The 26,708-nt window shown below is 45.2% G+C and overlaps 1 protein-coding gene across 3 annotated transcripts in view; it reads left to right on the top strand.

Annotated features, from left to right (window-relative positions):
* Nucleotides 1–3,503: 3,503 nt before the first annotated feature.
* The window catches only part of FAM117A (family with sequence similarity 117 member A), a gene marked incomplete at its 5' end in the record, with an annotated part of 51,844 nt that continues 28,639 nt past the window's right edge, over nt 3,504–26,708 (top strand). For 2 of the 3 annotated variants that reach the window (XM_082860902.1, XM_082860904.1), the window contains one exon: nt 13,177–13,372. In XM_082860902.1, the coding sequence (XP_082717028.1) occupies nt 13,177–13,372 (196 nt within the window). Of the gene's footprint in view, nt 4,073–13,176; nt 13,373–26,708 lie in introns of those variants that run through there. The other variant, XM_082860903.1, reaches the window with a different exon arrangement.

Genomic DNA, 26,708 nt, shown 5'->3' with positions numbered 1-26,708 from the left:
TTTTGAGATCATCCTTATGAAGGGCAATTACCATACACTCTCACAAAATGCATCTTCTCTCCACCAACAGGGACAAAACTCTAAACTATAAAAAGCATTGATCTCACCCTGCCTCTCACATTGTTATCTCCAGTGCCCTCCAGACTCTTGGGCACATGCCCTCTTGGTTCCCTGGGCATATTCTACTCAGGTTTTCACCAAAGAAGGGAAAATCCCAGAAGGTGGTGCCCTTCAGTCAGAAGTAAAAATGGCTGCATCTCTCAGGGCAACCAGAGCCTGGGGCTGGTATTCCTGAGCCCACAGCAGGGAGGCCAATAGCCCTGGTTCCAAGAATCCCTGCAACCAGCCTCCCTGGCATTTAGCCTTCAATCCCTGGCACTTACCCGCCACCCCCCCACACACCCCGGCCCCTTAAGCAGGGACATTTCAAATAATTTTTCTTAGAGCCATGGAGGGTTCAAAAGAATTCTCGTACATTAACAAAATAAATCCTCCAAAAACAGCTATTGAGCTGCTCATCCTCACTTATTTCTTCCCTCCTCCAGCAGTGTGTGGCTTAAAGTAAAGGTTGAGGATTTGGTTGTATGTTCATTTCCCAGCCAGCTCTGCTGGTCTCATCCTACCTGGTACCAGAGCGGTAAGGGCTGTATCATCTCTCAAAGATGGGCCCAAAGGCACAGGCATCAGGAAAATACTTAGACTTGTCAATGGTGTGCTGATGCATCATGGAAACTAGTCCCAGGGGCTTCCCCTGTCTGACATTCCCCCCCACCCCCTTCCAGCAGCCTATAAATCACTAAGGATTAAATACTGTCTGGAGGACCCTTCTCTCCCACCCTTATTCTGGGGCTCCCTGCCAGGCAGAAGGCTGCAAACTAAGCAGGGAGAAAAAAAGAGAATGGGCAGCAGGCAGGGGTGCCCATCATTTATCAACCAAATGCAGCGGTCAGTGGCTCTTTCCAGCAGCTCTCTGGCAGGCTGGGCAGGCAGTACAGGCAGTGTTTTGTGTCAAAATGGAGAGCACAGTCCGGCAAGAGTTCCCCTTATTTGGCTGTCCCACCCCGGACGTAGGGAGTCAAGGGGTGAGGCCCTTTCTTTTTTTTGGTTTTGGTGGGTTCAGAATTAAACCACACTTTTGGTCCTGGATAGAGTCTGACTTCCTTCCCACCCTTTTCTGCCAAGTCTTCCCTAGGGCCTCCTCTTGTAGCTCCTCTTTTGACCCCAAGAAGAGCTTTCTCACTTTACTTGGCACCTTACAGAAGTTTAAGAGTCCAAGTTCCAGAGCTCTGGCAGTCTTTCTTAAAGGGCAGCACCACTGTTCTACCTCCTTTGATCGTCTCTGGTTTCTCCTAAATGGAAATCCCCCAGCTTCCCCATCTCTCTCCTTCCCCAAGGTAGGAAGCTTGGAGAAAGGAAGTGCATTTAGTCCATGCTTTTTTCAAGGAAGAGTTCCAAAAAATGTTCAACTCCCTCACCAAGAACAGCTGGAACCTGCCAGACTCACCTCCATAATTTCTGAGCAGTGCTTCTCTGCGCTATAAACAAAGTCAGAGTTCTAGAGAGTTTAGGGCTAGGGGAGGGGACAGGGAGGCAGGGAAGTGGGTTATAGGATCTGGTCTGTATTCCTAACTCTGACCTTCAACTTCTGGGTAAGGGTGGACCTCTAGGTCTGCATCCCTCTGACCTAGTCCATTGAACCCCCCAGTAGTGGTTATACACAGTCTTTGAAAGCAGATGAACCTGTCTTCTCTAGCTAGATAACCTCCAATACATTTCCTAACCTTTCTGAGCCTCAGTTTTCTCACCTGTGAATTGGGGATAGTTACACCAACTGGATAGGATATAATAACTAGGACTGAGGGTTAAATGATATTATGTGTGCAAATTACTTAGCCTATAGGAAGCTCCCAGAAAGCAGAAGTATTCTTTTATGCTGTGTAGTTGGGGCATATGGTCTATAGCATCCTAATTATATGACCTTCTTTCCGGGGCCCTGATGTTAGTGTCTCCACAGGTGGCACAAGCTTCTTGGGCATTCTGAGGAATGCAGACCCACCACAGATTCAGAGATCCCAGGAAGAATTTTGGGGGAAGAATTCAAAATTGGGTGTATATGGCCAAAAAATTAACAGGGTTGAGATCTAGACCCTGACTTGACATTCTGGGCAAACACCCAGTAGGTCAGAGAATTGGATGGAGCTTCTGGGTGGGACTTCCAAGGAAGGTGCCAACTTGTATGATACTATCAGAGTGGCATGGAAGAAGTAAGACCAAGCTGCTTCCTACCCCAGCAGAATACACGCTACTTTGTAGATTACCAGGCCTTTGCCCAAGTTGAATAGAAGCAGGGGTCACAGAGGCCACTGGTGGAATGTACTGGAACATTCCAGGCCCTTCTGCTGCATAACAATGCAACTCCTCGAGGCTTTGAGCCATCAGGGTCTTCCAGGAAGAATTGGATACAAGGTCCTCACCCTCCACCATGCATAGCAAGAAATCACCTGCTCTGAAAGGAGCATTATTCTAAGTGCCTCCAACTTACTAAGTGGGAGGAGTGTTAATCTAGCCCTTTGGGACTTTTTCACTAAATAGAGAGACTTGGCTGCCAAGGCCATTTTGTTGAGCCAGAACCTTCTTGTGGAATAGATGTGCTGGGTACAGGATATCCACAGGAAAAGCCAGGAATAGGCGCCTGATCAATCAGGGCTGAAGAGTTGGATGGGATGTAACCAGGCTTCATTTTTTTCAGTCAGAAACAGATTTACAATGAAGCTAATGAAACTTAAGAGTCGGATCCCCTCACTTACACAGAACCCTTCCAAGTCCTCCCTAATTCTATAATTATTTTACTATTTAACTTAAAGAGGAACCCCCAAATTATATAAGTATTAGACCTCACAGAACCTGGAGCCTTCCCTACTTTTAGTCTGCAGGGCTTTTATTTATTTATTTTTATAGTGTTGCTTTATTTATTATTTATATATTTGGCTGCTCTGGGTCTTAGTTGTGGCACGTGGGATCTTTTAGTTGTGGCATGCGGGATCTAGTTCCCTGGCCAGGGATCAAACCCGGGCCCCGAGCATTGGGCGCGTGGAGTCTTAACCACTGGACCACCAGGGAAGTTCCTGCAGGGCTTTTAGCCTCAGCCTTCAGGAGTGATCAGAAACATTAGTTGGAAAAACAACCAACATTGCCTCAACATCGCCGGACGCAGTGGCTTGCACTAGTAGCGGACAAGAAATAACAGAGCAAATGGGTCCCTTTGCTCAGAACTGGGGAGAAAGGACAAACATATATAAAATGACTGAAGAGGAATTATGAAGCTACCCATAAGGTAGCACAAAATAATGGGCTAAAAACCGAATACTTAACTCCTGGGGGCATCATTAGTGCCTCACAGGGTCAGCTGAGTAATGCTAGAAGGACCTGAGGTCTGATTGGAAGTTGAAGCTGGTGATGAAGATGGTGGAATTGCAGGGAGGGAGGGGGAATATCATATCCAAGTTTCAGAAGATAAAACTGAGGATGCATCTGTGGTGATATTTTACAGTTGTCTATTATAAAAGCCCTTTAGATAATATTCTTGGCTCTGAAAACAAATTCTGAGCCTATGCCCTAGGACTGAAGGAAATTAAACTAGAGACCAACTTTCACATCACTTGTCCCTTCTGTTATATTTATAATATATTTGGACTGGATTTCATGGTACTTGATTCCTGATTTGGCGCATGGTGTGAGGGGAAGGGAAAAGGATTAGGTGTGGAATTAGATGAAGAATGTTTAGGGTATTGTAGCTTATTTGCTCCAGAGGTCATTGTATTTTTTTTTTTTTTTTTTTTTTTTTTTTAAGTACGCGGGCCTCTCACTGTTGTGGCCTCTCCCGTTGAGGAACACAGGCTCTGAATGCGCAGGCTCAGCGGCCATGGCTCATGGGCCCAGCCACTCCGCGGCATGTGGAATCTTCCCGGACCGGGGCACGAACCCGTGTCCCCTGCATCGGCAGGCGGACTCTCAACCACTGCACCACCAGGGAAGCCCGGGTCATTGTATTTTTGAGGCTGACCTGGAGAAGGTAAATGGGGACAATAGCAGAGGAGAGAGGTCTAAAGGGGTGAAACGAATAGGCCTTTTGGTTTATATACAGTCTCCTGAGAATGTATGCAACCAGCATCTCCTCTCCAGAGACTTTACTCTCTGAGGGGCCTGGGAGTGTGTAGGGGATGCAGACTCTTCCCACCGAGGTACTGCTCTAGAAACCAGATGGTCCCTCAAGGTACCCATAATCACATGACACAGCAGAACTAGTTTATTTTAATTCATTTTTTGTGAAGCACCATCTGCATGCTGGTCACAGTGCTAGGTGTAGTAATTAGCCTGAGGACAAAGACACGCCTGTTCTCCTCAGGAAACTTACATATTTTAGTGAGGAGGACACTTTTTAAAAATGAAGAATGCTAACCTGGGTATTTCATAGGTCAAAGAACCAAATCTTATGTCTTTCACAGTGAACTTTTATGGATATCATAGGGGTAGGTATATCTTTTTCATTAGATGTTCCCTTAAAAGATTAGCAGGGTCTGACATACATCATAAATCTCTCATCCATAAACATATCTAAATCCTTTTTTTTTAAACAGCTTGATTGAGGCATAAATTATATACCATAAAATTCACTTATTATACATGTATAATTCTATGATTTTTATTAAATTTATAGAGTTGTGCAACCATCACCACATTCCAGTTTTAGATCATTTCCATCACCCCAAAAAGTTCCATTGTGCCCATTTGCAGGTCATCCCTGCTTCTGCTCCTAGCCCTAGGCAGCCACTGATCTGCTTTCTGTCTATAAATTTGCCTTTTCTGGATAGTTCATATAAATGGGATCATACGATATGTAGTCTTTTGCATCTGGCTTCTTTTACTTAGCATAATGTTTTTTAAGGTCCATCCACATTGTAGCATATATCAGTAGTTTATTCCTTTTTATTGCTGAATAGTATGCCATATAAATCTTTTGGAAGTTATTTATTTATGTTTTGAGGCAACACTGACCAGGATGCAGGAGCCCTGGTCTCCTGTCCTGCCTCTGATTTGCCAAGTGGCCTCTGGCAATTCATTCCCTTGTCTCGGCGCCCACTTCTCCATTTGTAAGATGAAGGGACTGGATCATATACAGTCTCTAATGTCTCTTCCAGTTCTTCCAAAAAGATCTACTTTGTATTTTTCATGGAGCGCCACTAGGTCCTGTATTCCAAAATTTTGATGTCTCTGATCCCACATTTACCCTTTACCTATTTTAAAACATCCAACAAATCCTTTATTGTTAAAGATGAGGAAGTTTCAGTTTTAAAAGGCTGCAGCTTAACAGGAAAATTTGATTCCTACCGAGAGGAAAAGAAGAGTTAAGGAGTGAACATCACCCAGTCTGAAAGAAGAATGAACAAGTGAGATAACTAAGCAGAGGATAGAAAGTAGTGGGATGCAACAAGGGACAAAGTGTGTCAGAGTACCGAAGGTCAAAATCCAGGCCACGGTTACCTCGGGAGTAATGGGGCAGGGATGCAGGGAGAGGGAGGCCACCAGAGTGGGAGAGAGGTTGAGGGCTAGGCCCCCCTCCCTACTCTGTTCCCATAACCTCATTCGTTCCCTCAATACTCCTTCCCATTCCCTCTCAGGCTGCTCTGCTCCTTTAGCTCTGACCCCATTTCCTCAGGATCTCATTCCCTGAGGAACTGGGCCTGACATTTCAGACAGAGGCTGAGGGAAGGAGGTAGGTCAGAAAGAGACACTGTGTGTCTGTGTCATTTTATTTTTCATTTTTATCATTTTGGAACCCAGGGGCCAAAGACGTAAGTACTCAGACATTTACCAGGAAGTTCAGAGATAGTCCCCCAGGTACCAAGGAATGTCAAGACTTCTCTAGTCCCTGCTGAACAAGTGCTACTGAGTATCAGATTCTGAAGGGTAAAAATGGTGATTTAGAATTTCCATTCTTGTTGGTTATTATGGCATAAATGCACAGGGTGAGGGTCAAGGTGCCCTGGAAGTAGGGCCGGACAGCGCCTTTGGAACTGGAAAGCTGCTCTTGGCTATGACAACCCCAGCCTTCTCTTAATTCAGTAGCCAGCAGGATAAGGCCTCCCTGTGGATCCTCTGATCTTCCAGAATTCTACACAGCCTTTCATCCTTGGTAGTCCCTCAGACTTCTGCAGCTTTGAAGACCCCAGGCCTTATAGGGACTGTTTGGGGAGGGGCTGTATCTCTGACTCACACTTGTAGGAAAAATAACTCCAATTCCTTGAGTCTTCATTTATTTGTGACACCTATGGACATCCCAAGATCAGGCTGGAATCAAGGGACTAAGCATTTGCTGTTGGAACCCTCTAAGGCAAGTAATTCTCCCATAGATGAAAAACAATTTATCGATATACTTGGTGTAGGTAATCCTCCACTTTTGATGTTTTTGAGTGCCTGCCTCTGACCTCCCTGAAAGCAGGACCCAGCTCATGTCTCAATCAGAACAGCATCTAGACCACTTCTGCTTACAGGCTTCAAGGCCTGCTGGGCTGTGAACTCCAGAATAGGAAGTATGTCTCTGAACATTATTGTCATTCCTTAGTGCCTAGCTCTATGTCTGGCACGTTGTGGTCATTTAAATAAATTTGTGACAAGTGAATTAATTAGTGACAATTATGTTGATAAAGATGATAGGGGGACAGTGACAAAGGTTTTCTTGCAAGCTAGAAGATGCTTTGTAAGGCAAGACATCTCCCCTTAGCAGCATGCAGCCTTCTCAAAGCCATGGCCTTTTTAATTGGAGGAAACAGACAGGGGTTAATCTTCAGATGAGGACTTTATCCTCCCATCATGCCCATGCCAGGAGAAGCTATCAGTGATAGAGAAGGGAATAAGAGACAGCTGGTTGGGCATGATACCTGGGTAAGGAGAGGACAGGGATCTCCTCTACATGCCTGCCTTTGCATTCCTCCGGCTAGGTCAACTTAGTGTCTTTTGCCAGCTTATCAAGAAGGACCACGACTCTCTGGATTCAGAAGATCCAATTCTTCAGCTGTGCCACCTCCACCAACTCTTCTTCCACTGTCCAGGCTCTCTACTCCTGGTACTTCGGCTTTAGAATAAAATTTAAACTCCATATCCTTGAGACTACCCACATTACCCTTCTCTCCAAGGGAAGAATGCCTCTATCCAATAATATGCCATTTTATCTTTTTTAAAAAATTAATTTATATTTGGCTGCATTGGGTCTTCGTTGCTGCACGTGGGCTTTTTCTATTTGCAGAGAGCAGGGGCTACTTTTTATTGCAGTGTGCGGGCTTTTCATTGCGGTGGCTTCTCTTGTGGAGCATGGGTTCTAGGCGCGTTGGCATCAATAGTTGCAGCACACAGGCTCAGTAGTCGTGGCTCGTGGGCGCTAGAGCACAGGCTCAGTAGTTGTGGTGCACGGGCTTAGTTGCTCCGTGGCATGTGCAATCTTCCCGGACTGGGGCTTGAACCCATGTCCCGTGAGTTGGCAGGCGGACTGTTTTTTTTTTTTACTTATTTATTATTTATTTATTTATTTATTTTTGGCTGAGTTGGGTCTTTGTTGCTGCCTGCGGGCTTTCTCTAGTTGTGGTGAGTGGGGGCTACTCTTTGTTGCAGTGCGTGGGCTTCTCATTGTAGTGGCTTCTCTCGTTGCGGAGCACGGGCTCTAGGCGTGTGGGCTTCAGTAGTTGTGGCTCAGGGGTTCAGTAGTTGTGGCACACAGGCTTAGTTGCTCCGCGGCATGTGGGATCTTCCTGGACCAGGGCTCGAACCCATGTCCCCTGCATTGGCAGGCGGATTCTTAACCACTGCACCACCAGGGAAGCCCTGCAGGTGGATTCTTGATCACTGTGCCACCAGGGAAGTCCCGCCATTTTATCTTCAGAACAGCTCTGTGAGGTTGATGAAGCACAGTTGATTCTGCCATAGAGAAAGGAAGCCATTTGTCCAAAGTATTTCAAGATTCCTCACTCCAGGGCTTTTACCTCTAACACACACTGTATGGCCCAACCAATAAAAATCACACATCATCTTCTAAGACTGCCTGAGAATTTACATGTTGGGTCCTAAAATGCACAAAGTTGTCAGGTAAGAACAGATTTCAAGAGACTAGCTGGCTCACACTTTGGCTCTCAGGCAGGTTGGTGGTCTAGAAGTTGAGTGTTTGTTGGGAAAACACTTGAATCTGAAGTCAAAAGACCTAGGATGTTAGTCCTGGGTCTGCCTTTTACTAAGTGGAAAATCTTGGGCAAGTCATCTAGCCTCTGTGACTTAGCCTTCTGTAAAATAAGGACAATAATATCTGCATTTTCTACATAATATCTGCATTTTCTACCTATTGTACATGTAATATTCTACCTATTTTTTGAATTTAATTTATTTTTTTATACAGCAGGTTCTTATTAGTCATCAATTTTATACACATCAGTGTATACATGTCAATCCCAATTGCCCAATTCATCACAGCACCACCCTCACACCCCCGCGGCTTTCCCCCCTTGGTGTCCATACGTTTGTTCTCTACATCTGTGTCTCAATTTCTGCCCTGCAAATCAGTTCATCTGTACCATTTTTCTAGGTTCCACATATATGCGTCAATATATGATATTTGTTTTTCTCTTTCTGACTTACTTCACTTTGTATGACAGTCTCTAGATCCATCCATGTCTCAACAAATGACCCAGTTTCATTCCTTTTTATGGCTGAGTAATATTCCATTGTATATATGTACCACATCTTCTTTATCCATTCGTCTGTCGATGGGCATTTAGGTTGCTTCCATGACCTGGCTATTGTAAATAGTGCTTCAATGAACATTGGAGTGCATGTGTCTTTTTGAATTGTGGTTTTCTTTGGGTATATGCCCAGTAGTGGGATTGGTGGATCATATGGTAATTCTATTTTTAGTTTTTTAAGGAACCTCCATACTGTTCTCCATAGTGGCTGTATCAGTTTATATTCCCACCAACAGTACAAGAGGGTTCCCTTTCTCCACACGCTCTCCAGCATTTGTTGTTTATAGATTTTCTGATGAAGCCCATTCTAACTGGTGTGAGGTGATACCTCATTGTAGTTTTGATTTGCATTTCTCTAATAATTAGTGATGTTGAGCAGCTTTTCATGTGCTTCTTGGCCATCTGTATTCTTCTTTGGAGAAATGTCTATTTAGGTCTCCTTCCCATTTTTGGATTGGATTGTTTATTTTCTTAATATTGAGCTGCATGAGCTGTTTATATATTTTGGAGATTGATCCTGTGTCTGTTGATTCGTTTGCAAATATTTTCTCCCATTCTGAGGGTTGTCTTTTCGTCTTGTTTATGGTTTCCTTTGCTGTGCAAAAGCTTTGAAGTCTCATTAGGTCCCATTTGTTTATTTTTGTTTTTATATCCATTACTCTAGGAGGTGGATCAAAAAAGATCTTGCTGTGACTTATGTCACAGAGTGTTCTTCCTATGTTTTCCTCTAAGAGTTTTATAGTGTCTGGTCTTACATTTAGGTCTCTAATCCATTTTGAGTTTATTTTTGTGTATGGTGTTAGGGAGTGTTCTAATTTCATTCTTTTACATGTAGCTGTCCAGTTTTCCCAGCACCACTTATTGAAGAGACTGTCTTTTCTGCATTGTATATCCTTGCCTCCTTTGTTATAGATTAGTTGACCATGGGTGCGTGGGTTTACCTCTGGTCTTTCTATTCTCTTCCATTGATCTATGTTTCTGTTTTTGTGCCAGTACCACATTGTCTTGATTACTGTAGCTTTGTAGTATAGTCTGAAGTCAGGGAGTCTGATTCCTCCAGCTCCGTTTTTTTCCCTCAAGACAGCTTTGGCTATTCAGGGTCTTTTGTGTCTCCATACAAATTTTAAGATTTTTTGTTCTAGTTCCGTAAAAAATGCCATTGTTAATTTGATAGGGATTGCATTGAATCTGTAGATTGCTTTGGGTAGTATAGTCATTTTCACAATATTGATTCTTCCAATCCAAGAACATAGTATATCTCTCCATCTGTTGGTATCATCTTTAATTTCTTTCATCAGTGTCTTATAGTTTTCTGCATACAGGTCTTTTGTCTCCCTAGGTAGGTTTATTCCTAGGTATTTTATTCTTTTTGTGGCAGTGGTAAATGGGAGTGTTTCCTTAATTTCTCTTTCAGATTTTTCATCATTAGTGTATAGGAATGCAAGAGATTTCTGTGCATTAATTTTGTATCCTGCAACTTTACCAAATTCATTGATTAGCTCTAGTAGTTTTCTAGTGGCATCTTTAGGATTCTCTATGTATAGTATCATGTCATCTGCAAACAGTGACAGTTTTACTTCTTCTTTTCCAATTTGTATTCCTTTTATTTCTTTTTCTTCTCTGACTGCCGTGGCTAGGACTTCCAAAAGTATGTTGAATAATAGTGGTGAGAGTGGGCATCCTTGTCTTGTTCCTGATCTTAGAGGAAATGCTTTCGGTTTTTCACCATTGAGAATGATGTTTGCTGTGGGTTTGTCGTATATGGCCTTTATGATATTGAGGTAGTTTCCCTCTATGCCCACTTTCTGGAGAGTTTTTATCATAAATGGGTGTTGAATTTTGTCAAAAGCTTTTTTTGCATCTGTTGAGATGATCATATGGTTTTTCTTCTTCAATTTGTTAATATGGGTTATCACATTGATTGATTTGCGTATATTGAAGAATCCTTGAATCCCTGGGATAAATCCCACTTGATCAAGGTGTATGATCCTTTTAATGTGTTGTTGGATTCTGTTTGCTAGTATTTTGTTGAGGATTTTTGCATTTATATTCATCAGTGATATTGGTCTGTAATTTTCTTTTTTTGTAGTATCTTTGGTAATATTCTACCTATTACATGCCTATTGTGAAAATTAAATGAGATGATGTACGTGAAAGCTGTGAAGTACTAGACAAGAGTTAATTTTAACATCTCAGCCAAATTGCATCTTTGGAGACTCTTTATGTAAAATGTACATAGTAATCCTTCTATGTTCATAAGAAAGTTTTAAAAGAATAGAGATTAGTATTTCATCTCTGGAGTCAGGCTGCCTGAGTAACCTTGGGCAATAAGTAATCTTGCTTCAGTCTGAAGACTCAATGAAGAGGAGATAATACCCATCTCATAGGTATCATGATGAGAATCAAATGAGATAATGTATGCAGGATGCTTAATATATACCTGGCATGGAGAAAGGAACTCACTGAATGTTATCAGCTACTATTACTGATTTTATTAATGAAGATGTGAGGCAGGGTGGTGCAATAAGATCTGATAGAGATCTGTGCTAGGAATCAAAACGATTTACCTTTTGGGGCCTTAGTTTCTCTACTTGCACCATAATAAGAATCCATGGTTTTCTTTTTCCAGATTGTCATGGGGATTTAAAAAAAAAAAAGTATATGAAGACTTTGAACTAATTGGAATTGAGGAATGTTATAAATTGCAAGATATTTTTTAAAAACTGAGTTAAGTTTATAAAGACTGAATTTTCATCAGTTCATCAACTTTTGTTCATTCCTACCTGCCTTTGGTAAAGTTGTCCTCTTCATGGAAAAGGAGTACAGCATCTCCCTGTCAGTAAACAAGATTTCAAATGTCAGACCTCGAAGTAAATTTTTCAAATCTGCAAGGATATACTCTTTGCAAAGAAAACCTTTCTTTAGGACGTTCCATTGCCTCAATTTGTACTCTGTACATAGGCTGATTTTAGTATTCATCCAGTTCATGAATTTCCACTTTGGGTATTTTCTGCTTTCAATATTTAATCCCAAGAATGACCTCTCCTTGCCTTGCAGCACGCTCCCAGATTACCTCCTTTTCTCTGATTAGTTAGTATGGCTTCAGGGAATACCTTCATTTTAACGTTAAGCCGGGCAAAAACAGAAATAGAAAGATAAATCTGTAGCAAGATCAAAAATAGATATCATGGCTAAATATAAACCTGGAGGGAATTATCTAATTATTTGGATGGTCCCTTATCACAGACAATCCAGGGTTGATTGCCTTTCACTTTTTCCATATAAGAGAACAAAATGGTTAATGAATACCACGAGTAACAATTTTTTCTTTTGAAGAGTAATAATTTTAAATAGTAACTTAAACCCTCTTTTCTTCCCCAAATCTCATCATGTATATTATAGTATATGATTTTCACAACTGCGTGCATTCTTTTTGGGGACCGTCCAGTCTCATTTTGACTTGTAGGTCAGAGAGCATTGAACTGGGAAGACCAGGACTTGCTTATGGAGTCACTGTGCAAATTTGGTCAACTTTCTCAGTCACTTTGTTCCTTCCACTCTGCTGAGCTAGAGTTGGAATGGACGACTCTGCTCCTTTTCAGTCTCAATTTAATTTACAGGCTAGCAGCTGCTTTTTTTTAGGTTGGACCAACACCAAGTAGGGACTTGGAAATGTGAAGAAAGACAAATGTGGTGTCACTTGAGGCACAGTAGCCATTAAGTTCACGGATATAATGCAAATCGCATGCAAATGTTATGAAAACTTGGCATTAATTTGTAGAAACTTACTTTGGAGCTTGCAAGCAGCGTTGAGATCCTATGAGGATTCAAAACTAATGTTTTTAGGTTAAACCAAAAGTAAGGCTTTTTGAAGTTATTGGTTTCTCCATACTTGCCGGGACTCAACTGCTGAAAGTTTGACACTCCTCCCTGCCCCCCATAATGATTTCACTACGGCTTGATTCCATTTTACACCCGGTCCCGCCCCCGCTTAGCCTGACGTCACGTGATATCGTATTTGCATACTACCTGGGACTGGGTGTAACGCTCCCCTTTTCTGCGTCTTCTCATTGGCGGCGCCGGAAAACCAGCCCTCTTCCGGACGGACCAATCAGCGGACCCTCGGACGTGGGACAGCAGGCAGGGGTGGAGTGGAGGTGGGGTCTTAGGTTGGATCGCTAGGCATATCGACCAATCGTCCTCTGGTGTGGGAAGATCAAGCCGAGGATTGGTTGGGAGGAGGGGTCTGGGGATCCGTAGGCCAATGAGGGCTCTGGGCTGAGGGGGGCCGGTCTCCACCTCCTAGGGCAGATAAGCAGCAGCAGCGGGGGTTGGGGGGCTGTGTGGGGCTCACTGTGAGGCCGAGGCAGGCCGGCAGTCAGGCGGGCGGGCGATGGCGGGGGCCGCAGTGGGCGGCAGAGGCGGAGGTGCCTGGGGGCCGGGGCGCGGAGGGGCAGGGGGGCTCCGGCGGGGCTGCTCTCCCCCAGCCCCCGCCGGCCCCCCCCGGGCTGGGCTGCAGCCGCTCAGGGCCACCGTCCCCTTCCAGCTGCAGCAGCCGCACCAGCGCCGGGACGGGGGTGGCCGCGCAGGTGAGTCGGGCCTGGAGTGGGTGCGGGGGGGTGAGGGGAGCCGTTGGGGGAGGGGGGGGCGCGTGACTGGGGGGAGGGGTATGGGGAGAAGTGTGAGGGGGAAGTGGATGGGGCGAAGGAAGAGCAAGGGGGTCGCGCAAAGTCTGCGAGGACGGAAGGAGCAAAAGCAAGGAGTCGTGAACGCGGAGTGCACCGCCGGGACAGAGTGTGCAAGGAGTCGGGGCCGAGAGGTGAGGGAAGGAACCTGGCAGATGGAGGCTGGCTTTGGGGGCGTAACCGAAAAGTGGGCAGAGGTGTCGTGTGGGGGTGAGTGGAAGATGCAGGGGTGGCAGCGAGGTGTGAGGAAGGAGTGAGTTGCGCGTGATGGGGGCGCCCTGTGTAGGGTTTGAGCTGGAGCGAGGAGCCGGTGGGCGCTGGATGTCTGCACGGGAAGGGGGAGGGGCATGGAGGAGAGCCCTGTGGAGCTATGTGTTAGTTCTTCAACTTGAGTTTGGCACCAGCATCCCGTTCTGCAGCTCTAGAGTTCCTTTTCCCACCACTTCACGTGGGCTTCCCTTTCTGCCACCTCCTGGAGCTGATTTCTTCTGAGCCGTTGGAATAACTTAGTTTAACGGCTTTTACTACCGTACAAACGCTCCGCTCCTATTCCCTACATTCCTCTTGGTTGGCCCAGAAGTTGTATGTTCCCAGATCACTGACCTGCTTAATATGGCTTCCAACCATTGCGTGTGTGTGTGTGTGTGTGTGTGTGTGTAGAACCTGAGTAGTTTGCCCCCTGCCTTCCCCTCCTCCCCCCATCAAGGCTGTTTTGTCCTGGGCATGTCAGTCAACGTGGCAGTGGGGTGAGGGCTACATTCAAGTACATTGTGGCAAATACCCACACTTTCTGAACAGCACCAAAAAGATGTCTTGATAGCAGCTTAATAATGTGGTCGATATGGGGAAACTAGGGGAGAGCAAGCTTAATCTTGCTTTCACACTCAAAGTTGTAATGGATCCCCTGCAAATGCAGGCAGTTAGGAATGGGAAAAGGAACCTACTTGCATGAGGAGGTTGGCAAGAAGTTGAAAGTGAGACTTGCATTTGATTCACACCAAATGTGAAAAGATCACTGCACACTTCCAAAGCCTCAGGGTCTACCAAACGCACAAAAGTCATGGTCCCTGCCATCTGATGGTTAATCACATTCTCTAAAGCAGAGTTTCTTGAGCTTTTTGTGATTACTAAACTTAGTTTCAGCACACCCCCTCCTGAAAGTATAGCTGCTACGGTGCCTTCCTAGGTAGGAATGGGATTAAGAGGGTCTCTGAAGTAGAAAATCCAAGTCTGTCTGGACTTCATTGTAAATGTTAGCATTGCATCTTGGAACGCAGAAACTTGGTCAAATCTGGTAGCAAGATGGTAACCAACTAGTAAAAGTATACCTAGAATCTGTAGAGCAGGGCAATGCCCAGATAAACTCATGCCTTTCATGAACTGCTGTAAAGCAAACCAGAAGACTACAAACCTGTTGGTTTTGTTTGTGCTTCCTTGGAGTCCAGGGAAGTTAGTAGAACAGCAAGCACCTGAACCTTAGTTGCTTTTAGTAGAAATCAACAGAAAGCCTGCCTGTGTATTAGTTGGAAATCTATTAGCAGTCATATTTTAACAGCAGTTATTTTGTGTCTACTATAGAACTAATATTTAAAGGACAAGCACTGGTGGACACTGTGGAAGGAAGAGTGTAGCTTTGGATGACTGGGTTCTTCACATGGCCTGTTCCTTTTTTAGGGCCAGGGAACCCAAGATACTGGTAAAAACATAGGAAGCTAGAGCTCTGCACAATTTGTTGGGTGATTTAAGGCAGATTGGGTGGTCTCTTGCTTATGGATTGGGCTGATGGATTGTTTCTCCACTTATTAGTATCCCAGAGACCCTAATAAGGCACTTACCTGGTCTGTAGTGGGATTATCTATAGTTCTCAGTGAGGCAGGAGAGAGGAAAGACAGGAGGAGGAAAGAGTGGCCTGAGCCTGTGGAGTTCTTTGTGGCCGGACATTAAGGAGATGTTCCTGGCCTTTGGTTTGGGAGCACATCAGGTCTTCTGAATGTTAACTTTTACCTTTATGTGTGTTCAGATTGTTTCCATTCCTCGGCCTTGAGAAGTGGCAGAAGTGGTTTCCTTTGGGCCCGTAGGATATATGTGATAGAAGTAAAAGCCTTGCAGTCATAAACCCTTAAGAGAATGGCTTTGCGTGCCAGTTACCTGGGTGTCGAATCCAGGTTCTACCTTTTACTAGCTGTGTGGCTTGGAGGAAGTTAAGTAACTTCTGTGCCTCAATATTCTCATCTGTAAAGTGTGAATAATAATATCTACATCATAAGAATCAAATGAGTCAGTAACTATAAAGTGCTTAGAACAGTGCCTGGCAAGTAGAAGGTACTCTGAAGTGTTTGCTGCTGCTTATATTGTTGTTATTCTCTCCACCCAGCCAAGGTGAGAGCACTGTTGGCCAGAGCCCATTGCCTTTTCAGGCTTCAAAGAGCAAACCCATATTGGTCTGAAACCAGTACTGCAGGTTTCAGAATTTCAGGGCCTCCCCTTGCACTTTTATTCGCTCATCTTTTAAAATGAGCTTTCTAAACAGGGCTGTGAAACCCAACTGTTTAAAAAAGCATGTGAGCTGAGACGGAGTTTTAGGAACAATTAAGTGTCGTCACTTTCTGTTTCCCATCTCAAAGTGAGGTAGTGCTCAGGGCTGTGCAGTTATCTCTCCACCACACACCCTGTTGTGTTCTTGACTTAGGTATATTAGATGTTGTTTTTAAAAAAAAGAGTTATGGTGTAAAGAGCAGGATTTACCTTCTGTGACCATTTATCTGTAAGGGATGTCTTCATAAAGTGAGGAATGGCTTCATTTTTACAAGCCTGGGCGAGGGGTGTGGAAGGTAGAAGAGAGTGGAGAGAAAAATGAAGGTCAACTCTAAGATGCTAAGAGCTACTAGTGGGTAACAGAAATCCAGGATAAATTTCTTACTGCAATTTCCCCTTTAATTAAATTCTCGTTTATGTCTTTAGTCACTTGGAGGCTGCTGACTTTTATATTCTTCCAGGACCACTGATGATGGACAAAACGGGGCTAGGAGGTGAATTGTTCTGGGTTCCAGTCTTACCTATTCTGTTTAGTGTCTCCATATCCATGTCCAGAAGCTAATGTTCAATACAGCTTTGCAAGTTCTTCTCTAGTGGACCAGCCCCGCTGGCCACCTGGGTGCTGGGGGAGTCCAGTGCCTCCTCTGCCCACCAGACTCTTCTTAAACCGGGGTTTGGCATTATGGCCTGCAGACCAAATCCAAGCCTCTGCCTGTTTTCGTAAATAAAGGTTTATTGGAACACATGGAGCCCTGCTCCTTCATTTAGGTATTGACTGTGGCTGCTTTTGCACACTGACAGAATTTGAGTAGTTGCGCACAATGACAGAGTTGAGTAGTTGTGATAGAGACGGAATAGCCCACAAAACCTAAAATATTTACTACATGACACTTTTCAGAAAAAAATTGGCCTCCTCGTTGTCTTCAAGGACGTTCCTGACCAATACTCCTATTAAAAAGATGAGTTTCAAATGTGTGTAGTATACACCTCTGCAGAAAATCCTAAGGGGGTAAAGAAAACTAAGACGCCTGTATCCCCACTCATATTTTAGGGAAAAAGAAAGGGGGATCATCAGCTTCCAGTCAGTTCTCAATCTTTATAGAAGATCAGCACATGTGAATCCATGCTGCCCACCCCCACCCTTGTCAGGTGACATGTGTTCGGTAGATATAAACTAGTTTGGATTTACATAAAAGCTTAACTGTTAGGCAAATTTGCATCTCCTCCCCTCTTACCCTCCTTCCAAATCTAACAACCCACAACTGCAGTGAACATATTTCAAAATCAGTTGGAAATTACTTTAGGCTTATCTCCTGTTTTGGATTTTTCTCCTTTTATTTTTCTGAACAGATCATTGAGAGCTGGTGGTAGTCATGGCTGCCCTCAAATACTGACTTCCTCACAGGGACATAGGAAGGGTTTATTTCAAATGTCCATTAGGTTCTCCAGGATGGTTGTCTCAATGAATGTAAGGCAGCATTGTTATTAAATGCTATTGGTAATTATTAAACTCCTTTCCTTGCAGTGCTCTTGTAAACTTAGTCCTTAGGGGATGGGTGTTTAGAGAGGTATGGAACCACATAAAGGAGGTTGCTTATTAGAAGCTCTGAGACGAAGCCCTCATCAAACCATGGTCCTTGGTTTGAAACAGCCTGGAGATTAGAATAGAGTGTAACTTTTCTATGCCACGGAGCCATCTTGCTATAATGAAGCTTGGGCTGCAGTTAAAATCCTTTAAGAGCTACAATTGTGCTTTGAAAACCTGTGATTGAGGCAGCTTCTGTTTGGGAGGCATCAAACACCAGGCACTTCCCAGCCTGACACTGCTAGCTTGCTTTTGACAGCTTTGCTAGCACTAGGCACATGGTCAGCAAAATGCACTGCTGAAATATCTGACTCTTAAATGTTATCACCAATGATGGCATCTTGAAACTGGGGGCTAAGGTGCCTAACTACTTTATCTTTTTGGTACCCAAAGGAGAGTGCGTCCCTGTGTTCTTCAATATTTTGGACAGTAAGGGATTATACATACGGAAGCTCTCCACAGGTCACATAGAGCGAGGATTTTTTAAACCATTTGAGGTCAAATGGAGAAGGGCTGAGAACAACAGTGGGGTGTGGCTGTAAGAGGGCATTGTTTTCTCTGGTTCTAGATATAGATTGTCCTCTAGAAAATTTGAGGCGGGATTGATTGCAAAATTTTCATAGTTGTGGTGGCAATATGAGCGTTGCCAAAGTGGTTGGTGGGCTTTAATAGCCAGAGAACACTTTACCTTCATTTTCTGCTAGTTTATAATGAATGATGTGATGGGCACCAAGGCCACACTATTCCTTGGCTCTTTTTTTTTTTTGATCTATTTATTTTATTAGTTTTAGTTTTGGCTGTGTTGGGTCTTCGTTGCTGCGCACAGGCTTTTCTCTAGTTGTGGCGAGCTACTCTTCGTTGCAGTGCGTGGGCTTTTCATTGCGGTGGCTTCTCGTTGTGGAGCATGGGCTCTAAGCATACGGGCTTCAGTAGTTGTGGCACACGGGCTCAGTAGTTGTGGCTCATGAGCTCTAGAGCACAGGCTCAGTAGTTGTGGCACACGGGCTTAGTTGCTCCGTGGCATGTGGATCTTCCCGGGCCAGGGCTCGAACCCGTGTCCCCTGCATTGGCAGGTGGATTCTTAACCACTGCGCCACCAGGGAATCTTAATGGAGCATCATCCTCTGGATTCTTACAGCTCTCACATAGAGCCTTGGTGCCAAAGGATTCAGACTTTAGGGTGTGACATATTCTGGGGGCAGGCCTGGTTTTTGAGTTCTTATTGACACTATCATATATATCAAATGCTATATGACAGTAGCTCAAATGCTTTACTAGACTTACCTGGGCTTACTCTTATTCCACAGGCAGCTTGGAGCCCTTTGAAAGGGCTGGAAGGGAAAACCTTGTGTTTCCTTCCCGTTTCAGAGTGAAGGTGGGTGACTACCAGCAAGTTAGTTTAGTGAGACTGGACTGTCTCTTCGTGAGTTAGTAAGTTTTACCCCCCTCTGAGATGGATAGAAGAGGGAGCAGGGAAGAGTGGAAGCAAAGCAAAGTTGAGTGGGGAATCTGGTCAACTTTCCACCTCTGCCTGAGTTGAGTCTTCACAGAGGGCTCCATTATTTGGTTTGCTGGTTTATGAATTAACCAAACATTAGCCAAATCTAGTCACATTGTTGGGTCCAAAACAAATCCTGATCTCAGAGAGAAAAGCGTTTTGGATTATATTTGAAGCTGTAAATTATCTGTTTCCAGTTCCTCTCCAGTTGTGTGGAGCTTGTGAAGGGGCTCTTGTTCTTGGGAACAGCTGTCTGGTGGGAAGCTCTGCACAGCTGGCTGCTCTCACCCAGGATTCAAGCTCATGGTCCTCAGTGAACCTCCTGGTTTTGAAAACTCTTCCTGGCACTTTGTTTTCTCCTCCACACTTTTCCTCAGGGTCGCTACAAAGCTGAATGCCCAGCTTGGAGTCATTTAAATGTTTATTCTTAGGCCCTGAGTATGCCTCAATCGAATTTTACTGTGTGGGAGCACCACAGCCAATCAAGGGTGGCTTCAACGAACTTAAAAGAATGCTATCAAAGTATTTCATAATAGAAAAACTTACAACTCCAGCCCCTGGGGAACCTGGAACTGAAGTCTGGACTGTGTGCAGACACTTAACCTGCCCTGCTCTTGAGCCCCAGACAGCTGACACCAGGGGTGGCGAGTGCCTTGGGCTCAGCTCTGCCTGCACATTCTAAAAGGGGGGAGGTTAGGGGAGGCCTGGGAAGACTCCTCCGGGGGCTTTGGTCGACCTGAAGCGGCAGGCTTCAGGGGTGGGGGAGTTTTCTCTCAGAGCCTGCCTGAGTGTGGCTTCTTAGAGTTGGGCAGTATTTGGCAGGCAGAGTGATAAGTTTGGGGTGCCTCTTCTCTGACCCTGTACTCCCTATCTTGCAAATGGTGGGTGGCTTTTCCGGGGGGAGCTTTGTTAATGAGCGTAGGTCTAGATTACCACCTGCTCTGCCGCTTGCATCCCTCATCATCTGATCCTAAATGAAAACATGCAGGAGAGCATGGAGGTCTAAGAGGCAAAGGTAGGATTAAACATACAACTCTAAAAGCAAATTACTAACATGTGCACCAGTGAATAAAAGATAAATTCAAGCTGGAGGAGGTATAGAGTGAAGGAATATTCAGTGTTAGTTAGGGTTAATTAGAGAATTACTGAGATGTCTCTAGTAGGCTTTTTTTTTTAATTGGCCAGTATATTATTCTCCCTACCATTAAATTAAATTTTTACTCTCTCCCTTCCCTTTTGAAAGTGGCACTGGTGTGTCCTTGTTTAGTCAGCTGTGTACTTTAACTTTCTCAGATCTCTTTAGTCCCTTCTGCCCCATGCTGGAAATTGTGTGCCTGCCTTTTTAAAAGGTAGGCACCTCATGTTTCAAGTTCAAGTGCAATGGAACTCACCCTGCAGCTTGAACAGATTTGAGTGTTTTTGCAGAGGGAGGGCCAGGGCAGATGGGGATTGTTGTGCTCTATAAATGCTTGTTGGATGGAGTTGCTGGAAAGGCAGCAGGGGTGGGGAGAGTGAACCACACTTCCCCAGGCTCATTTGAAATGGTTTTTTCCACTTCTGGCCCCCACACTCTGTGCCCCCTTTATAATACCCCTCTTTAGCTACTTACAAGGCCCCCCCACCCTGCCCGAAGTGTTAGTGTTCTCTCTTCAAATCACTGGTCTCCCATTCATCCTGGTCATTGGGCTCGAAGCCCAGCTGGTGGCGAAGACGTGGCATTTCCATGGATGTCTTCGCTAGGCCTGTAGGTTCTGTTCGCCGCACACTTAAAGCCAGAGGGTGAGCTTGGGCCGTTAGTTACCAGGTTGATCCATGGAAACAGCCAATGTTTAGGATTTTGTTGTGATTTTGTAAAAGAGCCAGAAGACCTGGCTTTAGGCTTATATGTGGATATGGGTGAGAGGCCAAGGAGACAGATGAATGCGGGATGTTCTTTCACTCCAGGTAGATTTGCACCAAATTCCTAGTAGTGCTATAATGTATAGCAAAGGAAAGCAGGAAAACAAAATCTGAATTAGCAGCTTTTCTAGGCCAGGGTGCAGAATTGCCTATTGGCTTTAGGGTGGTTTTAGAGGTATGATCAGGCAGGAAGCCCCCCTTCCCAAGCCAGGCACCATCCTTTATATGAAGCACTGCTGATTCCTCTTCTCTTTTCCCCACCAAATGGGGGAAATGCTGGAAAGAGATGCTCACTGTCATTCCCCAAGCCCTGATACCTACACTGTCATCCATGGAGCCTGTGTTCCCCTGCCAACCATGGGCCTGGTGGCTTAGTCAAAATGGTTTTATAAACCTGCTCAGTTGTGGGTAACTTTGAACAGAATGAAAATGTGATTGCAAGGAAAGAAAGGCAGCTTCTCTTCCCTCCTCCCCCCTTCTCTCCCCAACCTGCCACACTGCCTTCCCTTTAAGAGTTTTCTGTGCTCTATGCGTGTTTGATCGCCCACACGGCTTTGAGAGAGCTGCGGCTGATAACACATGCGCTCCCTGCCCTACACCTGCAAGCTGGCTGAGAACCTGACGCCCAGCCCCTATTTGGGGATTGTCTTTGTAACTCATGCCCATCAGATATGACACACAAATTGGAGTTGAGGGTGGAGTGGATAGCATTTGGCATGACAGAGGGGATGCAACCAGAGAGCTTTCACAATATCATGTCGTCTGGATTTCGAAGTTGGGGAGAGGAGGCCCACGTGAGGCCATCCATGTGGTATGTGCACATCTTAATGCTGAAGGCAGCCCCTGGACTCTTTCTCATTAGAACCGTAATCCTGGGGAGTTTTGTGTTCACAGGAGAAGTCTAAAGCAGCTGCTTCTGTGGAAAGGAAGAGTCTGTGGATCCCAACCCTGGAAGGCCCCAAAATTCATCTGCATTTTTCAGGGAAGCTGAGAGTGTGGATAGTGTTAGTTTTGACAACGCGTTCTGCGTGTTTAGCTCTTTGTTGCTCGCAGTCGGTACCCTGGAACGTTTCTCATTCAACCTTGCCACAGTCGTGCAGGTGCAGGTGGCATTTGCTTGTTTTTGCAGATAAGGAAACTGAGGCCCCGAGAGGAAGTGACTTGCCCAAGACCATGTGACCAATAACGCCCTTTTGCTCCTGATCCAGGGCTCTTCCCACATATGTGTGCAGAGTCTGTGGGGAATTTCTCCTCAGGCTGGCATCCTCTGCTGCCTGCCCAGCACACACCCGGCCTATTTCCCTTCTGCTTATATACCTGTATTCCAGGAGCAAAACTTCATTTGTTTAACTGACCAGAAGAGAATTGGAGAGGAAAATGGGCTGCAGAGAAGTCTGTTTGTTCCTTCAGCACCCCATAAGTAACTATCCACTTGGTTCAGCTGATTGGAGGGTGATGGTTATTACATTATATGTGTGATGTGGTGACAGCTTTTGAGTGTTTCCAACTGGTTGTAGATATGCAATTTCCACGTGGAATGAGAAGCTAACCAGGGACAGCTAGGGCCCAGGAGGCAGGGTTTTCCTGCCTCGGTGGGGTCATGGTCATGGTTACTGAGCTTGGGGCCATGTCAGGGAGATACTCTTAAGATGGAGCTTACAGGAAAGGGTGTTTTTCTTCTGTGTGACTATGTGGAACCCCCCAAAAGCACTCAGGAGTAAATGTGGGTGGTGCATTTCTGTGGCAGGGGGGGCTAGGTGCAGGTGGCATTGTGTCATAGGTGACACTTTAGTCCTCCATGTAGGGGACGGCTGGTCCAGACCTCCCCCACCCCTGCCATACTCTGCCTGGGCGTGTCTCCCTCTCCTAGCTTTAGGTTAACTGGGAGTGGAGTCGTTGTGATACGTGATAGTGCCTTTATGAGACAAGTGTGTGCCCACTAAGGGGACCAGAAGGGACTTGAACTCAGGAGAAAGTTCCAACTAGGGACGTGGTGTCATGGAGAAGTGCCTGACCTGCTTCATAGAGAGGGTTATGGGCAGCTTTTACCTCCTTATTTCTCTTACAAAACCAGATTTCGTGTAGAATTCTTGAATATTCTAATAACCATATGCTTATGTGGAACCTTCCTTTCCCAGTTATTTCCCAACTGCATGAGGTAAAGCCCCATTATAACAAATATTATAAAAATGATTCTACATAATAAAGCTATTTCCATGCTTCATCTAAATGCTTTTATTGTTGTTTTTTGTGGTTTTTCTCGTTCAGAGGAAAAGAGTGACCAACTACCTTATGTAGCAAGTACTTTTCCTGGTCCCTGTCCGTGTACTCGTTCATCTCTAAATCAGAACACTCGAGGGCTTGCTGTTTGCATTGGAGGCAGGGAGCGGGCAGCAGGGCTGTGGACCCACCACCAAGTAGCACGGCCCCCTTACTTTCTTTTCGCCTCGAACCTCCCACCCTCCTGTCCCTCCTGATTGTTTACAGACAGACCACCACACAAGCCCCAACAAAGGACAGTATGTGTATGTATCTGGATGTGAGCGTCTGTGTGTGTGTCTTGAGTGTGAATGTGTGGGTGCTGGGTGTGAATGTAGGGGAGAGCATGTGTATGAGTGTGTATGTGAGGAAAAGTGCATGTGAAAGAAAGCAAATGATAAAGCAAACGGGTCAAATGTTTAAGAACAGGCAAATCTGGGTAGAGGGCATATGGGTGTTCTGGGTACTGGTCTTATTCTTACATCTATATGTTTGAAATTATTTCCAAATAAAAAGTTTTAAAAAATGAATATATGCTAGACTAATTTGACTGTACCAGGAGTTCTTTAAAGTTTCTTCTATCATCCTTATAACATCTCTTATTCTCCCCATTTAACAGAAAGAACAACCGAAGCCCAGAGAAGTTAAGTGACTCGTCTTGAGTTCATGTAGCACACTGAGGCGGAGGCAGGATTTGGGCCCAGGTATTGACTGTTATAGTAGGAGACTGCAGCTTGTCCCTGCTGCTCGAGCTGGATAAGGTTGGCATCAGATTCTGAGAACCATTGGGCACCTGCGGCCGTGTGTCTGAGCCCAGTCCGTGCCCCACATTGACCCAGCAGCGGGGTTAGCAGGGTTGCAGCAGGCTGCTGATCCACACTGAGCATGTTCAGGATGTCCAGGTACCTTCTAGGGAAACCTGCTTCCTCATTCTGAGAAAAACTCTCACTCTGCTCTTCACTCAACTCTCTTCATTTTCTTAAAATACGTGAAATCGGAAGACTCTCATGTGCCAGAGCCATAGACTAATACTACTTCGCATTTTTATGGTAGAGATCCAAGGGGAAAAGGAGTTGAGTTTTGTCTAGAAAGCAATGTCAGGTTATGGGCCAGGCCAGACAGCTTTTTTGCCTGTGTACCAGTCGGTCTGTTGTGCCCACCGCCTTGTGAATGTACAGGAGCCTGCGGAGTTACAACTTCATACACAAAGGGAGGGCTTCACTCTTTGTCAATGAAAACTTTCCACTAACCGCAGGGCCCCAGAAGGGGTGGATCTGGTAATCACCGCTAAGCAGAGTTAGAGGTTCAGACACTACTGTTTGTTCCCAGCCCCTATTCTCTCCCTCCAAACCGCATGCTCTGCATCTATCTGTGCTCCTTGAAGGCACTAGAATTATTCCTGACATTTTTGCTTACTGACATTTCCCACCAGCTTCCAGAATTGGGGTAAGTGAATGAGTCTGACTCTACTTCTTAACATAGAAAAAACAGTTTTTGGAGAATCTTTACTATGTGTCCTTTATCTAAAATGCCTCCCTGCAGCCGCCCTAGAATGTGAGACTGTGGTTAAGTTAGCATCAAAGGATTTTTTCATGGATTCCAGCCAGTTCTGTGAAATAGACCCATGAGCATTTACTATATTATTACACCAGTTTATACAGTTAGATTGTTTGTCCTTAAGCAGTTATCAAGCTATATAGGCTGTCTCCAGTATTCTCTTGGCTCTGTCCCACTCCAAAATCAGCGCCCGGTGGATGGCATCCGGAATCCGGACAGGTTGCAGGAGGATGAGAAAAGGCTGCCCCCAAGTCTTACTGGGTTGTCTGCAGTGTAGAGGTCTGTGTTAGAGCTGCCGTGCAAATGGCCAGAGCTGTCTGTTTGGAGGGGACTGGGACCACTGCGCTTTCCCTTCCAGTTCTTAGAGGCATGGATGGGGTGTCTTGGTAATTAACACCCCAGACTGTTTCCCTGGATCATATTCTCCTCTTGCTTCAGGAGGATAAGCCTTTTCTTTACCTGACTTATAAAAGAAGGTGTCATTACTATTAAGCAGCTTTTGATTTAAGAGCAGATACAAAGCCCATTGTAAAAGGGGAAGATGGTGTAACTCACCATCCAGTGGTATGTGTTGCCATGTCCTCCTTTGTGCCTGGAAGCACATGTGGAGAGGTGACCTGACAAGCATCCTTCTGTTATGAAGTTATCATTGGTCTCAGGCAGACATTGAGGGTAGGAAAAATCTTCCCAAGGTCATACCTTTCAAGGCTCTTTCTAGAGGGACCATCTAATTTGTGTTTCAGACAAGGTTTACCCTGGAGGCACTATATAGCCTTTGAGCCTCCCGTAGGAGATCTGAGCAACCAGCAAGACCAGGGCTTTAGAGCAGGGGCTGCCCTGGAATGTTGCCGAGCACACACTGGGCTTTTTCCACCAGGCCCAGCCTGGGAATTTGCCTGGGATTTGGGGTCAGGGTGGATCAGCTCCAGAATGCCAGGGGCCAGGTAGGGAATCACTAGGTGGGATGTAGTGGTCTCTCAGGTATTTCCTTTTTGAAACTGGGGACGCAGTAGAAGTTAAGAGATGGACATAACCAGAGAAGATTTTGCAAGTGGGACAAAATGATCCACGCAGGTTTTCAAAGCTTTGAGGGTTGTGCAGAGTTAACCCTAATAAGATTTCAGACCCTGAAGGCAAGGCAAGTTCTGTGACTATACCTTCATGGCCCTGAGGGACATAACTGTGTAACTGCTCCTTTAAGCCCCCCTCCCCACCCCCCAGCCCAGAGCAAAATGAACCAGAGCAGAGGTCCTGACAGACCTACTGAGGTGTAGCAAGCGAGCAAACCTGCCCTCTGAGCTCTGATGTCTACTCGGCAGTTACCACGTGACCAGCCCTTCTGCCTGTGGCGAGCCACAGGCAAATTGAGCACTATTTATACTCTCCTGCTTGGGTGAGGAAGTTTGAGAGATGGTCTGGCAGCGCACAACACAGCTGTCTGATCAGCCTAGGTAAGGCATATCTCCTTTTGACTTGGTGCCTTTTTTCCCCCTTAACTAATTTTGCCCTGGATAACAGCATGGGCTCTGGGGCTTTCAATTTAGCTGAATCAGTCAGTAGCCATCTCTTATTTACCCTTTAATAGTTGGAGAATTCTAGAACTAGAGGAGGCTCAAACTCTCTAGGTACAACCTTCTGCCTTCTGGTGGGTGAATATTGAGACCTCTGGGGCATGTAATGATCTCTCCCTGGAGCTGTTCAGGGGCAGACTCTACAATCTCCCTCATTCATTCTGATGAGCAGGAAGTTCTTCCTTTTATCTAGCTGGAATCTCTCCTATTCTAATTAAGTCTCTTCTGCCCTTCCTTTTTACACTCATGCAGAAGAAGACATAAATTCTAATTCACTTCATCTTCCTCTTGGGATCTAGCTACCTTCGCTTTAGCTATTTTTACCCATCTTCCCTG

The sequence above is a fragment of the Leucopleurus acutus genome, assembly GCF_964270905.1.
Source record: "Leucopleurus acutus genome assembly, chromosome: 19".
NCBI lineage: Eukaryota > Metazoa > Chordata > Mammalia > Artiodactyla > Delphinidae > Leucopleurus > Leucopleurus acutus.
This window is presented reverse-complemented; position numbering and strand designations above follow the sequence as displayed.